The 15,338-nt window shown below is 35.2% G+C and overlaps 1 protein-coding gene across 4 annotated transcripts in view; it reads right to left on the bottom strand.

Annotated features, from left to right (window-relative positions):
- Window positions 1-15,338, bottom strand: part of msps (msps cytoskeleton-associated protein 5) — a 168,609-nt gene that overhangs the window by 114,087 nt on the left and 39,184 nt on the right. For all 4 annotated transcript variants that reach the window (XM_081739143.1, XM_081739145.1, XM_081739146.1 and 1 more), the window contains exons 11-14: window positions 13,524-13,746; window positions 10,939-11,108; window positions 4,784-4,935; window positions 353-571 (exon numbers count right to left, since the gene is read on the bottom strand). In XM_081739143.1, the coding sequence (XP_081595269.1) occupies window positions 353-571; window positions 4,784-4,935; window positions 10,939-11,108; window positions 13,524-13,746 (764 nt within the window). The remainder of the gene's footprint in view (window positions 1-352; window positions 572-4,783; window positions 4,936-10,938; window positions 11,109-13,523; window positions 13,747-15,338) is intronic.

Raw genomic sequence — 15,338 nt, 5'->3', positions numbered from 1 at the left:
ATTGTGAAGGAATGTATATAGAACACACTATATCATTAAAAGGTAAATTTATATTATGCCCACTTAAAAAAAAAAAAAAAAGAAAAAGAAAGAAAAAACCTACAATAAAATAAAAAAGTAAATAGAAATTGCCATCGAAAAAATATCTTGTACTATTGCAAATGAATACTAATTCAATTATTGTTATGTGGGAGAAAACGAACACTTCATGATGAATGCAATCTTTGCGAAATTACTAATAAATAAATGAAAATTACTATCATATGGAAGAAAAATGTAACACTCTATGTTTCGGAAACCTGCACTTCCTTATGGAAAACGAACTTTTATTATGAATTTCCTGATAACTTACACAAATCCGAACTCTTTAATTGCATTTGATATCCAATTCATTGTTTCTTGCTGGACTTTTGGATTTCTCTGACCAAATGCAAATAGTATGGCTTCAGTAGCAACGTAATCCAGCTTTACAGCTTCAGCTATAGCAGTCAATACTTCTCCGGCCAAGGTTCCATTTTTGGAATCACCCAACTTCTCTACTATGTCCGTCAAGCAATATTCAGCACTCGTTCTGAAACAAAAATATATTTTACATGATTTTTACTTATCACAACGTTTTTCAGAACAAGCAGCAATATCCTTGACAGGCAAGAAGCAATACACTGCATAAAATGTAGAATTATTAAATTGTTAACAAAGCTATGACGTTTTAAGTAAATTTCAGAAATAATTACAATATTTTTTCTCATACTTTCGCAACGAAAACCCTACCAACAAGTAAAGTATTCTCCTAGTTGTTCTCTTTTATCAGTTGTGTGTCTGTATATCTCGCAGAGAAAACAAGAGTAGGTAACCTGGAGAATCAAAGCAGGGACTGTGCACAACATGCGAATAAATTTAATGTAATTGATATGTTTTATTTTTTCTATTAAGTACTAGATTAAAAAAAAAAAAAAAAAGTCAACAAGAGCTTTGAAGACATTAAAAATACAAGTTCTAAGTGTAACTAAACATAATTCTTCAATGTTGCAATGGGGTCATATTGGTTATGTGATAAAGCGCTCACCCTCGCGCCAAGTGGGCTTTGGGGGACAAACACCGTGCGTGGATGTTATTTCGGAGTTCTGTTTCCTCCTACCTCTCATTACTTTCACCGTTTCCCTTAGCCTCGCTGCATAATCGAAGGACATTGAACTTGAAAAAGAAGTGCTTTAATGGTCTTGAAGCATTACTTACGAGGTGAGTTCAAAAATATCGAACCTTATTTTTTACCCACATGATCAAATGAAGTATGGGCTCCGCCCATCGGTGGAGTTGTGTGGGGAACATTCATGTGCACGTATGAATTTTTGCTGGCTTACAGAAAGTCTTAGTCGCGAGCAGTCAGGCCGAGTGCGAATGTCTAGTAAAGCGCTGGTCGTATCTACAATTTTGTCAAATGAAATGACTAAAGCACAGCGTGTGTATAAATTATTTTCCAAATCAAGTTTAACAACACGCAAGTTCCAACCGGCGTACTGTGACGATACCTAAGCATCTCACAGATCACGAAGGATACAACAAACAAAGAGGCAGCACATCAGTGAACAGGTAACCACGTTCACATCAACAAGCGGAAAGGAGAATCGATATGAAGCATTGTGAAGGTGATGTCGACAATTTTCTTCGACTCTCGTGGAATGGTAAATCACGAGTCCTCACTACAAGGTACAACCATTACCAAGAAGTGCTACCAGAAGGTCCTTCGTCACCTTAATGATGCTGTACAGCGAAATAACCAAACCTGGAAGGCAAACTTGCCAGTCAAATCTTGAAAGGTCCACCACGATAATGACACCGCTTATGCTTCGCATCTGATTCACTTTCTTCGTCAAACATGAATCCTGTGATTCGTCATACCCCCTAATCCTTTAGCATGAGATCATGTGATTTTTGACTCTTCCGAAGTTGAAAATGTCTCTGAAAAGGACCCGATTAGATTCCACAGAAAATTATACGGAATACGACAACAGCCCAACTCAATATCATTTCAAACGATGTGTTTTAGAAGGGTTTCCAAGAACTGCAACATAGCTGGAATAAGCCTGTACATTCAAAAACGGACTACTTTGAAGGAAATTAAGAGTCCTTGTATGCTATCTCAAAAAAGGCATTTTTACCGACCAGATTCTATATTTATTGAATATACTTCGTACATGCTCAATAAAACTCACTTCGTGCCTTCTTTAGCTCATTCTCTACCATTTAATCTTTGATTCTAGTTTGGGATTAATGTTAATTCCATTACAGTTAAATATTCAGTTGTTCCGAAATGCGCGTAAATACATATTCTGTGGAAATTTGCCAAGTAGTATTAAAATAAAATAAAATAAAATAAAATAAAACAGTCTCCACTGAACCTAAATAATCGAATTCATGGTCCAAAATTTTTCAATTTCACAGTCGGAAAGTTAATAAAAGCCTTTACTGGCCGCAGAACAATAAAAACAGTTTGGCTTCCGATACGTTTATTTTTTTGTAATTTCAACATTTTCAGACTTTCAAGATTTGATAACGAAATCACTTATTGATTTGATAAAGGCTTATTTCAGCTTTTTCCTGGTATACGAAATCTACGGTTTCGGCGTTCGGTGGGCTCCCTGTAAAATAAAATAAAATGAAATAATATAAAATAACTATATATGATGCCGTTGATAGGTGTTTTTCTACCCCTTCCTTTGATTCGACTATCGAAATATATTTCCTACTGACTTAATTATTTTTTCGCAATTATTTCATAAATTTATTTAATGTAATTGTTAAAATTTTATTCAAATTATTATATTTTTCTGTTATTCTGTTAGCAATTATTGTTCCATTCCTCATTTATGCCTGTTGTTATTTTATTTGAATGTCGAATATAAATAAAAAAAAAATAAATAAATGAACTTTGGCAAGTTTTTATAAACGGCGAATATGACAAGAAATTGGATTTATCAGACTTTCAGAAAATTGGAATGTATTTATTGATTGTATTTCAAAATGAACAAATACAAGTTTAATTCTACTTATTTGGTCTAGGAATTAATTCGTGCGGTTGGTACGCACACATTGAAGCTGTAGTACAAACACAAAATACATAAATACCTTAAGAAAAATATTGTCCATCGCTAGCCACCACTTTCGCCCATCTGTCAGGCAATGTACGGATTCCGTGGCGAAAGAAGTCCTCATCCTTGGAAGCGATCCAGTCAGAGACCCATGTTTCGATATCTTCTGAAGAAGTAAACCGCTGTCCAATCAAATCGTTGTTCATGCAATCGAACAAGTAGTAGTCCGAAGGAGCAACGTCTGGTGAATACGGCGGGTGGGGTAAAACTTCCCATCCGACATTTTCTAAATAGGTTTTGACCGGTTTTGCGACATGTGGGCGAGCGTTATCATGTTGAACAATAAGTTTATCATGTCTGTTCTCCCATTCTGGTTGTGTTCTGGCCAGAGCTTGCTTCAAACGCATTAATTGTCGTCGATAACGTTCTCCATTCATAGTTTCACCCGGTTGCAGCAGCTCATAGTACACCACACCTTTCATATCCCACCATATGCACAGCATAACCTTTGCACAGTGAATATCTCGTTTTGGTTGTGATGGACCTGGTTCACCTGGTTTCACCCAGGCCTTTTTTCGTTTAGGGTTCTCGTAATGGATCCACTTCTCATCACCCGTAATAATTCGATGCAGAAACCTTTTTCTGCTCTGTCGTTGAAGCAGCAATTCGCAAATGGTTTTTCGTCTTTCAACGTCTCTGTCTTTCAATTCATGTGGAACCCAATGTGACATCTTTTGAATCATTCCCATGGCTTTCAAGCGTTTGGAGACTGTTGTTTGATCAACGCCTAATGCTACTGCAAGTTGTTCCTGCGTTTGACACGAATCCTGCTCGAGCAATGCTGTCAATTCTTCGTCTTGAAATTTTTTTGGCTATCCAGCTCGCTCTTGGTCTGCCAAGCCGAAATCACCACTTCTAAACCGTGCAAACCACTTCTGACACGTTCGCTCAGCTAGAGCATGGTCACCATACACTTCCACCAAAATACGATGACTTTCAGTCGCACTTTTCTGCATGTTAAAGTAATGCAGCAGGACACCCCGCAAAAACACTTTATCAGGCACAAATTGCGCCATGTTCACTTAACTACAAACTGGTGTTGTTGACGCTTTAATCCACTGCCCCATACTACGAACGATACGCGATGACAGGGGTTTGCAACACATGTGCGGATACACGGAACTGTGGGACGCTCCGTTCGTTGCGCCATCTCTTGTCCACCCGCACGAATTAATTCCTAGACCAAATACAAACATACGATCGGTCTGTAATAACAAGATAGTATTGTTTATAACAAATGTAATAGAATTAATCTGCCAGTACATTCTCTTACCATTATTAACCACTTTCTGCACGATTTGTTTTTTTTCTTTTAGCGAAAAAAAATGATCAGTATTGGAAATCCTCATATGGGAACTTGAAAAATGAATTAAAACTTGAATTTAGGTTTTTCACTTAATTTCGACGAGAAATAAGTAAGTGCCATATATGACACACTTACAACTCACAAAGAACATGCCAGATGACACCAAAATCTCTTATTCATACACGTCAATATCTCACACAACAGACAAAACAGTCATTTGATGCCTTTGATAAATCACAGAAAAGCTGAAGTAAAAAGGGTATGTGCCATATATGGCACGGCATGCGGTACGGGGTTAAAAAAAAAATCCAAGGACAAGTGAACTTACCTCGTGAAATTAGAATTTTCTGCCAGAATTTTAACTGCATCAAAGCGTACTTTCAACACCTGGAAATTAGTGTCTCTAAGACCAGGTTTCTTATTTAATGTCCTTATCATGACCTGCGTTGGTATTTCATCTTTATCCATCGTTTTCAATGTCTGCAATGACAATCCAATAATAATTAGTGAGTGTTTAAGGTTTTAATACTAATAAGAGTAATTTCCTGAATATTGGACTAAATCTTCTCTTTGCCCTTTAGCTATTCTTGCGTATTATTTATAGGAATCTGCTCGATATATAATAGTATTGCACCTTTAAAAAATTACAATTGGAAATATTTACGGAAAACGGATAATCTTTATAAATAATTGCCAAAAGCTATACAGCTATAGAAACAGTGAAATGATTAGCGAATATACGAAACTGTAGTCAATAAATAAAACAGTTTGTCATTGATAATCTAAAGAGAAGAAAAGAAGTATGAGGTTCGATCTGTTAGTAAAGCAACAAAAATTTCTTGTTTTTCCAACACTGATCAACAAATACCGGTCTTGTACAAAAATGAAAATACAATTCGTAATTTCTCGAACTGTCTTACTTCAATTCTTTAGTTGACACTACGGGGAAGCGTTTTAAACCCATCTCCTTGCTTATTTTGAAGGTAACTTTCTACAATTATATTTTTAATAACTGACTGAATGATTTGTATTTACGTTCTTAGCAACAAGGCTGTATAGGACAACATTTAAAGTTTAAAGTAGATTCTGAACTACTGTAATGCCTTCCATGTCGAGTGCTCAGTGGCCAAACGTTTCGAAGCGCGTCCTGATCGAAAACGACCACGATCCTTGTCACTGATTTAGGAAGCTGCAACGAAAGCTCCCTGAATTGAAAAGATTCTAACTTCTTCCGCATCCAGCATACAGCCCCGACCTTGGACTCTCCGTCTACCGTCTGTTTCGTTCAATCGTTCACTTCCTTTGAGGCCGACACTTCAACAATCAGGAAAAGGTGAAACGCTGGAGCTGACGAGTTTCTCCAATAAAAATCACTGGAATTGTGGCCCCGGTACCGGTATTGAACAGTTGGCATAAGATACTCGTAACTGATGGTTTATATTTTACTGAGCCCATAAGCATGTTGCCATTCTGCTGGCATAATTCAACACAGCAAAAGCGACATTGACTCACCCTGGTGACCATTAAATATCAACGAAACGATAAACTAGTTTAAAAAACAGCTTTGGTACATAAGTTGTGTCGGAAGTAGTTATTTATTTTTAGGTGCACCTAAAAGTAGTAATGTATGTTTATTAGCTAGCTGGAAATATCGAACTTGTAAGTCCACTTTATACAGTTCTTTATGTTGATTTTCTCTTCATTGCAGGTGATTATTCATATCTGTTCTCAGGGAATATGAGTGTTAAAAATATTCATGAATGAATTTAAATAAAGGGGCACAGAAATAAGGATAGTATACTGCGATCAAGTTTTAAAATGCACAAGTAATCAGTTAACAGAGTAGTAATACAACTTATGGAAAATAAGTTGTAATGCAACGTATGGTAACAAAATGATACCGAATCAACAGGTTTTACTCCGTATAACCCCTTATGTATCCAAACTTTTCAACAACTTAATAAATAGGTAAACATGAAATTTAACTTAAACAACAATACGAGTTACTCACCTACTAATACTCCTCAGTAAACTTCTCTTTCAATATTTCAAGAGCTACATTTAGGCACTACTCCTCAGGGATAAACACAAACTAAGCCCTTTCTCACAATAAGCTCCCTGAATTGAAAGGATTCTAACTTTTTTCGCATCCAGTGTACTGTTCTAACCTTGAGCTTGAGCTCACTTTTTGTAACAGAAGAAATTTAAGAAAAAATATGTAAATTTTATTAGGAGAGGTAGTCACTTGCCATTTCCAGTAAACTGTTGGTTACTCCTATTATTTTACTATATACAACAATTTTTGAATATATTCTTATATATATATATATATATATATATATATATATATATATATATATATATAGAGAGAGAGAGAGAGAGAGAGAGAGAGAGAGAGAGTGTGTATGTATGGCGCTAAATTCGTTGTACAAAAGTAGAGGAGCGATTCCTGAGAGTAAAACAAACAAAAAAGTTCCAATAAACATAGGGCGAAAACCCCATCGTTTACGTGTTATAGGCTGCCAAAAACATGAAAAAATGAATTTTAAAGGTCCATAGCTCCAAAACTATTGGATCTACTGTAGTCGGGTCAGGACTTTACTTAGTATGTGCTCTATCCAAAAATACATGTTTTAGAATCCTAAGGTACTCACGCAACAATTTTTATGGAGGTAGTTGAGAGTACTTTGTATCATAGGCCCGTAGTCAAACTCCCTATATAAAATTTGTTGTGGAAGCACCACAGGATTCTGAAACCGCGTTTTTGGATAGGGCACATACTAGTTCCTAAGTAAAGTCTTAACCCGACTACGGTAGGTCCCATAGTTTTGGAGCTATGAACCTTTAAAATTCATTTTTTCCTGTCTTTGGCAGCCTGTAATACGTAAACGATGGGGTTTTCGCCCTATGTTTATTGGAACTGTTTTACTCTCAGGAATCACTCTTCTGCTTTTGTACAACGAATTTAGCGCCATACTATATTATATATATATATATATACAGTAGATACAAAGATTAGTACACTAATCATTCTACTAATATCGTAATTTTTATGCGTTTTTAATATATATTCAAAATTTATCAACAAATGGGTTTTTCTAGCTTCGTATTGTAGTCCTAATCACTCGCTACGAGACCTATTTCAATCGACGATGTATGCTTAATGTAGTCCGGTCATACTATTATTAAAAATTTTAAGTTAAGTATTAAGGATGAACTACGTATATCAAAAATATATGTAATAAAGTTTAAGCTAATGCTTGTATTTGCCGTCCCAGATATCGTTTACAGCTATTTAGTTTTGATTTTTTTCTCCTAATGTAACATGCCTCAAAAACATTTCTTTCCATATTGGAGGAATCCCGGTACAGGTCACTCACCGTGCACCGAATGTTTGATCGCTTGATGTTTTAGTAACCCTGAAATAGCTTCTTTGCTCCCTTGGGATGCCTTTAGGTGTTCTTTTAACCTAGTACTAATGTTTCTTTTAGTCATTCCCATATAGTAATTTCTTCATATGAACACGAAAAATGATAAAAGCCGCTTAATATATTTTCCTCCACAAAATAACTATTTATGTTGGATCAATGACTTTTCCAAGTTTCATAGAGATTTCAGGCTCAGCTTAAGAGCCTGACATACTAAAAATAATAGAAAATTTACCATTTTTCTTTTGCTTATTTTTCATAAGTGAAAGGAGATAATGAAATGCAACTTACCATAATCATAGATAATGTTATTCTACAAAGGAAAATATGAACCTGAAGAATTTTTAATGTTGCCATCCATAGAAATTACAGTGTTGCTAGAATAACATTTTCCCAAAAAACAAAGTTAAGGCAGCAACTAGAGGAACGAATTCAACTGCATTTGATTACGTATCATGTTGTTTTGACATCTTGTGAACTTTTTTAAATAATAGTTGTATTTAGTTTGTAGTAAACAAAATAGTTTTAATATACAGTTCTTAAAATTCAATAATAATGTTATTTAGAAAGTAGTTCACAGGGTACCAAAACAACGTGATACATAATCAAATACAGTTGAGTTCGTTCCTCTAATCGCTGCCTTAGCTTAGATTTTGGAGGAAATGTTATTCTGGCAACACTGAAAATTCTTCACGTTCATATTAATATTATTTGTGATTGTGGTAACTTGCATTTCATTATCTCCTTTCACTCACGAAAAACAAGCAAAAGGAAAAATGGTAAATTTTCTATTATTTTTAGTAAGTCAGGCTCTTAAGGTTATTCTTTCTAGGTATTTTTGAGTCTGTTCAAGTTTGAAAAAAAGCATGAAGAAAACCTACTAGTAGGCCTTATCCTTTTGACATTTCAGTTTTTTTAATATCCCTAATATTTGAGCACCTAAAAGCATTAGGAGTTTGTTTCTACATTTCCACAGTCATTAAATTATAACCATTATTTATTTATTTATTTGCCAAAGTTTTAGATACAGCAAGGCAGCCATTTTACAATGAAACTATATAACATAGAATATAAAATTAACAATAACAAGTATAAACAAAAAGATATATAAAAGTCCATAAGTGTACCAATAACAAATTGAAATAAAACTAAGGTTCCATAAGTGTAGCAATAATTTCCTGTCGGAATACATTCTCAGATTTAAAAATATCCACGTCGGAAGCAATGGAGTTAAATTCAGAAGCCAGTCTATAGAACAAAGAACGCTGAATAATTGATAATCGAGGCGTGTTGCAATGAAGTAGTTCACTATTTCTAGTTCTTGCAGGTACCCGAATATTAAATTTAGAGATTAGTTCTTCAGTTCTAAGTTTCCTATTTAGAATTCTATGAAGAAACATCATATCAAATAGCATGCGACGAGATGAAGGTGTACGGATGCCAAGAACAGTCAACAATTCAGGTTTACTTAAACAGCGTACAGAAGGTATTCTTTTCCTGACAATGGCAAGAAACAAATTTAGAACTGAGTCAATGCGAGAGAGATTTGATACGCTAGCCATACTCCAAATGGCGGAACAGTACTCTATTTTGGTTGAAATAAACGTTTTATAGAATATACTTAAGGCTGTAATATCCCTCATCTCTGTAAACCTGTACAGGAGACCACTCTTGGTCATGGCAGCAATGTGATCAGTAAACAGAAGTCTTTCGTCGAACACAACCCCGAGATCCTTCTGAGATGAGACCTTAGCAATAGGATCATCTCCAATGAAGTTGGTAGAAGGGATTTTGTTTTTCTTTAATGAAAATGTAATAGTAGAAGATTTTAAGGGATTTACTTTTAGATTGCATATGCTACACCAGTCCAGAAGATCTGAGAGGTTTTTTTGCAGTTCAATCACATCTTGAGCTGTCCTAATTTCCCGAAATAATTTGCAGTCGTCAGCAAAGAGAAGAATTTTGGTGTCAGATAACTTAAGATAAGACGGGAGATCATCTATGAAGAGAAGGAAAAGAAGTGGGCCCAGAACACTACCCTGCGGAACACCAGAGAGAACAGGAACAAAATTCGAAGCAGATCCAGAGAGAACAACACGTTGTTCACGTTCGGTGAGATAGTCTCGTAACAATGAGAAGAAGTTGCCGTGAATATTAAATCTATGTGCTAGTTCATGAAGAAGAAGCTTAGTGTCAATGCGATCAAAAGCTTTAGTTAGGTCTAGATAGATTACATCAAGTTTTATATTATTGGACAGAGATTTAGTTGCTTCCGCAAGTAATAAAGATAAATTTGTGAGAGTAGAACTACCAGGAACAAAGCCATGTTGAGCAGGATCTAAGTAGGGTGAAACAAATTTATGCAATCTATCTTTGATTATTTTCTCGCACACCACAGAAAGGATGGGCAAGAGAGAAATGGCTCTGTATGATGAAACATTGTTCGCGCTGCCAGATTTAAAAATCGGTACAATATTAGTCTGTTTCCATGATCTAGGGAAAACACCTTCACTAAAGCATCTATTTAAAAATCGTGATAAAGGATTGGCCAGAGATTCTGCAGTATTACGTAAGAAGATTGAACTGATATTGTCAGGACCAGGAGAACGATTCAAAGGTAAAGAAGAAAGAAGATGCCTTACCTCATCAGAAGTACTGAGTGAAGACAACGAGTGTGAACAAACTTGCTGAACAGGGGGAAGCGGCGTAGTAGTAGTCTGAACACAAAAATTCTTGTAGAAATAATCACTAAAAATATGAACTCTATTTTCACCAGTTGCTACAATCGAATTAGGTAGAATTTATTTAGTTGTATGCTTAAGTTCCTCTGAGATCTTCACAGTAAAAGAAGAAAAAATGGAAACATCTTTTTGTGAAAAAGGATTTAAGCTTGTGTTCATCCCTGGGTAGGAGTAACATTGCAAAAATCGGAAGATAAATTGACTGAGGAACATAAGTAGTGAACAATTCGTTTTAGAAATACTCAATTCGAATAAGAACTCGGAAAAATAAGTAGTAAAGTTGCATTACGAGAAATATATCCTTATGTACTTACCTGGATGAATTGTTCAATTGACGACATCCGTACTTTCCAGTTAGCATCCGAGAGCCCATTAATGATGTCATCTGAGAAAAGAGCAGCTGCTTTCTCATCTACCTCTTCCGAAGTCAGATTCTTTTCCGTTGGTCCCGAATCGGTCTTCTTTCCAGCTGCCCTAGCCTTCCCTACAACACAAAGCATATCATTCAAAGTACTGTTACTGTGTAACTACTGTACATTGGACAACTCAAATACAGAAAATCTTACCCTGTGTTCAGAGACTCTCAACTAGACATTCTGCACAATTTTTGAGTTTAAAATCGTTTCATTTTCAACAGGTAAACAAGTGAATCAATATTACACTGATCTTTTTACAAATACGAGTAATATATATGAACTTTTAAATAGTAAAAAGCATATAACCTGTGTAATGTACTTTTTCTCAAGAAGTCTAGATTAATACAGTTTGAGAAGTGAGGATATCACTATACTTTCTCTTCTCATAGGAAACTTCTACATATTACCACTTCACCAGCAAATAGAAGTCACTGATAAAGGCATCATCGAACATTGAAACAGTTTGAAAGAATTTCTAATTCCCTGAATATAACGTAAGATTTTCTTTAATGTATTTGAAAAAGTACTTAACAACGCATTAAAAAATTACATATTATCAGAGAATATAAATTAGGGATAATCTTCACTTTCTGCAGCCCCGACGTCTCGCATTTAATATATCGTTTTCCACCGGTATTCAAGATTGCAGAAAGTTCCCATAATATTATTACCTAGTGGGCTCATGTTAGTACTCAGTTTTATTGCTTTGCAATTGGAAACTGAAATTTTCAATTTAACGTCCCACGCTTATGCCCATTAGGCTATGAGAGACAGTGAATGATGGAAGAATTGGTGGAATGAGAACGTAGGAGGAAACGGGAGTAACCGAGAAAAAAACACGGATACGATGTCCATCACAAACTTACTTGGCCTGGGATCGAACAAGGAACCCACGCACCAGAACTAAGCGCTCTACCACTGAGCCACCATGCCCGTATGAAATCGTTATTTAAAAAATGCCGAAACTAATTATATCACTAACGCTAGAAAATGCTCTTCTAAACTGTAGTGTTTATATAAGACAGAAGTAAATAATAATAATAATAATAAAACAACAACAACAACAACAACAACAACAACAACAACAACAACAACCACCACCACCACCACCACCACCACCACCACCACCACCATCATCATCATCATCATCATCATCATCATCATCATCATCATCATCATCATCATCATCATCATCATCATCATCATCATCATCATCATCATCATCATCATCATCATCATCATCATCATCATCATCATCATCATCATCATCATCATCATCATCATCATCATCATCATCATCATCATCATCATCATCATCATCATCATCATCATCATCATCATCATCATCATCATCATCATCATCATCATCATCATCATCATCATCATCATCATCATCATCATCATCATCATCATCATCATCATCATCATCATCATCATCATCATCATCATCATCATCATCATCATCATCATCATCATCATCATCTTCTTCTTCTTCTTCTTCTTCTTCTTCTTCTTCTTCTTATTATTATTATTATTATTATTATTATTATTATTATTATTATTATTATTATCTTTATTTCAGTGCCGCGAACAGCTTTTTGGCAAAAATACAGTACATGGTATCAGAAGACTACGTTAACATGGAAGATTCTCCAAATCCCAATAATCATTCAAGTATTCATAGCTATGTGAATAGTAGCTCATTTTCATCTTAAAACATAGCAGTCGGATAAAACATTTTTGCACAGATTCTATCTTGTTTGTCAAAGTTCTAGAAATGCTATTCTAAATTATCGAACTAAATTCTAATTTTGGTCTTACAAATAATGTATATAAATATTCATGTGTTTTACCTCTTTGAAATACAGGCCACTGTTTAAAATAATAATAATAATAATCAATATAGGTTATGGACTAAACAGAAAACTAAAAAGAAAAATAGCGAAAACAAAGATGGGTTACACATAATACTAAATGGCGTCAAATCAGACTGTACGAAATGATTTTTTTATATAAAAATGAAACAGGTTTTAACTAACAGAAGTGAACATTACATTCAAACAATGTAAAAAATCAAGACCTCTTCGAAAACATACATTAAAATAAAAAATAACGCGTGGGCAAACTGACCTCCTCTTGAAACTTATAGTGTTAAATTTCTTACCACAGAAATCTCCCTTGCCAAAACATGTCTATATTGTAACCGAATGAAGTCTGATTCTGAAGAAAACGCAGAGGCAATATTTTGCAATTAAGCTATAAAATAGACAATATAGAGTGAAATAGGCAAATCCTTTTCGTTTATTTATAATATTAAGGATCAGGCATTTTGCCCAGCCTCCGCTCTCTAATTTTTAGTATTAATGAAACCTTCATTTCAGAGAATACTCAGGGAACATTTATTTTTCTTCTTGAATTACATTCTCAAAGTAGAATCTTACCAATTTTCTTAACTTCGTTAAAAAATAAAAAGGTCTGCATACCTGGAGGAGCTGATCCTGGTTTCTTAGCGCCAGGTTTCTTGCCTGCTCCAGCTGTTGCAGTAGCAGGCCTCTTCACAGGCTTCGGTGCACTTGCTGCAGCAGGAGGATTATCTCTAGCAGGTGGCGGTGCTGCTTCTTCGGGTGGGGGCTTAGGAGCTGCCTTTGGTTTTGACGGAGCCGGGACTTTTGCTACGATCACAGCCTTTTCACAACATTCTTTAATCTGAAGTGGGGAAAAATCATAACAGTAATATTTCTGAAATGATTATACTTCAACCAATATTGGCAAACATTTCAAATTTAAAATATTTTAAAGGGCTAAATCATTGCTAAATAGTGTGATTACCTTGAATAGTGGAAAACACTGGTTTGTGGAATGGCATGTAATTTGGATACTAAGTCAAGCTACAGTCAGGCTCGTATGGCCTCACTGTTCAAAGTAGAATTTCAAGAAAACAAAACAAGTAAATCATGTCTAACTGCTTACTATGAATGAAAATACTTATCATTTATATGTTGAAGCTTCCATCTGCAAAGAAAAAGAATTGGAACGAACTTGAATTTAAGAATCTTCACTATCTTTTCAATCACTTATTTTTCTTCTAAATCGCCCACTATCAACAAACAATACTCTACAGTTCTGAACAGTGGTCCATTTAAAATTTACAAAATAATATTAAATAAATCGAGTTTTCAACTCTTTTCACACAGTGCTGAAATTGGTGAAAATGAAAGGAAATCTTTCAGTTTAACGTCACACGATTATACTCTTTAGGCTAAGGGAGACGATGATAAGCAAGTGAATGACGATAAAGAATTGGTTCAACTTTACCTGAATAATAAACACACCAAATACCATTCTCGACCAATGCTTCATGAATTAACTACAGCCTTTTGAAGTTAGCGAAGTTCCGTTAACTTTGATGTTCCAGTTGGCAACACTGGAAACAATAAACGGGCAACAATTTGATGATGTTTCTGGTTCCCATTCATTAAATAACGAACAGATTTTTCTTGGCTGCTTCTCATCATTTTGATCAAAAAGGCTCTCTAAAATAGTAAAATGAGCCTCCCCCTAGTTCTCCGTTTTCTTAAACCGAAGTAATCTGAGATGGAAATTACGATTATGAAACACAAATTTTAAGTTCACTTACTTAAAATGTTCTTCGGAAAGAAAATTTCACTGATTTTTCTTTTATTTTTCACATGAGGCATTCATTTGCTTGCTTGATGTCTTCGCTAACAGCATGTAACCGTGCAGATGTTCCTCAATAAGTGTTGGTGCACTCACAACTCGTAGCACATTGTCGATAGTCACGAAACACTTATTTTCACTTCTCTTATACTCTTCTGGAAACCTGTACCCTGCTGAAGGTCCATGTGGAAGCATAAACAGCACTTCAACTTCACGTAATTCATGATTTATTTATAATTTTTCTGCTAACCACCACTGGTTATCATACATGCATGAAACAAAAGTTCCTTTTTGCGGACTCACTAAATCTACACTCAATTGCAGAAGCTCGATTTTGGGGGAAGCGTGAAGTTAGTTCATGGTGACCCGTTACTGCCATAAAAACTTCGCCATTTTTCGAAAGCCATAGGTGACTTCGTTGAATATCAGTTACCGGCCGCACACTTTCCCATTCTTTTTTTTTTTTTTTTTCTTCTTCAAAAATTGTCGAATTCAATTCCTGGCAACAAAACAAAGTAATACCCGGAGCTTTTAATTGCACTATACTCACGAATTCTGCAGTTTTAATACTGTGTATCTGTTTTTGCCTAAGGTTATGCCGCGTAGCCACATTCTTTACA

This window comes from Thermobia domestica, chromosome 14 (genome assembly GCF_964235325.1).
Source record: "Thermobia domestica chromosome 14, izTheDome1.hap1.1, whole genome shotgun sequence".
Taxonomy (NCBI): Eukaryota; Metazoa; Arthropoda; class Insecta; order Zygentoma; family Lepismatidae; genus Thermobia; species Thermobia domestica.
Note: the sequence above shows the minus strand (reverse complement) of the source record. Positions and strands in the feature narration are given on the sequence as shown.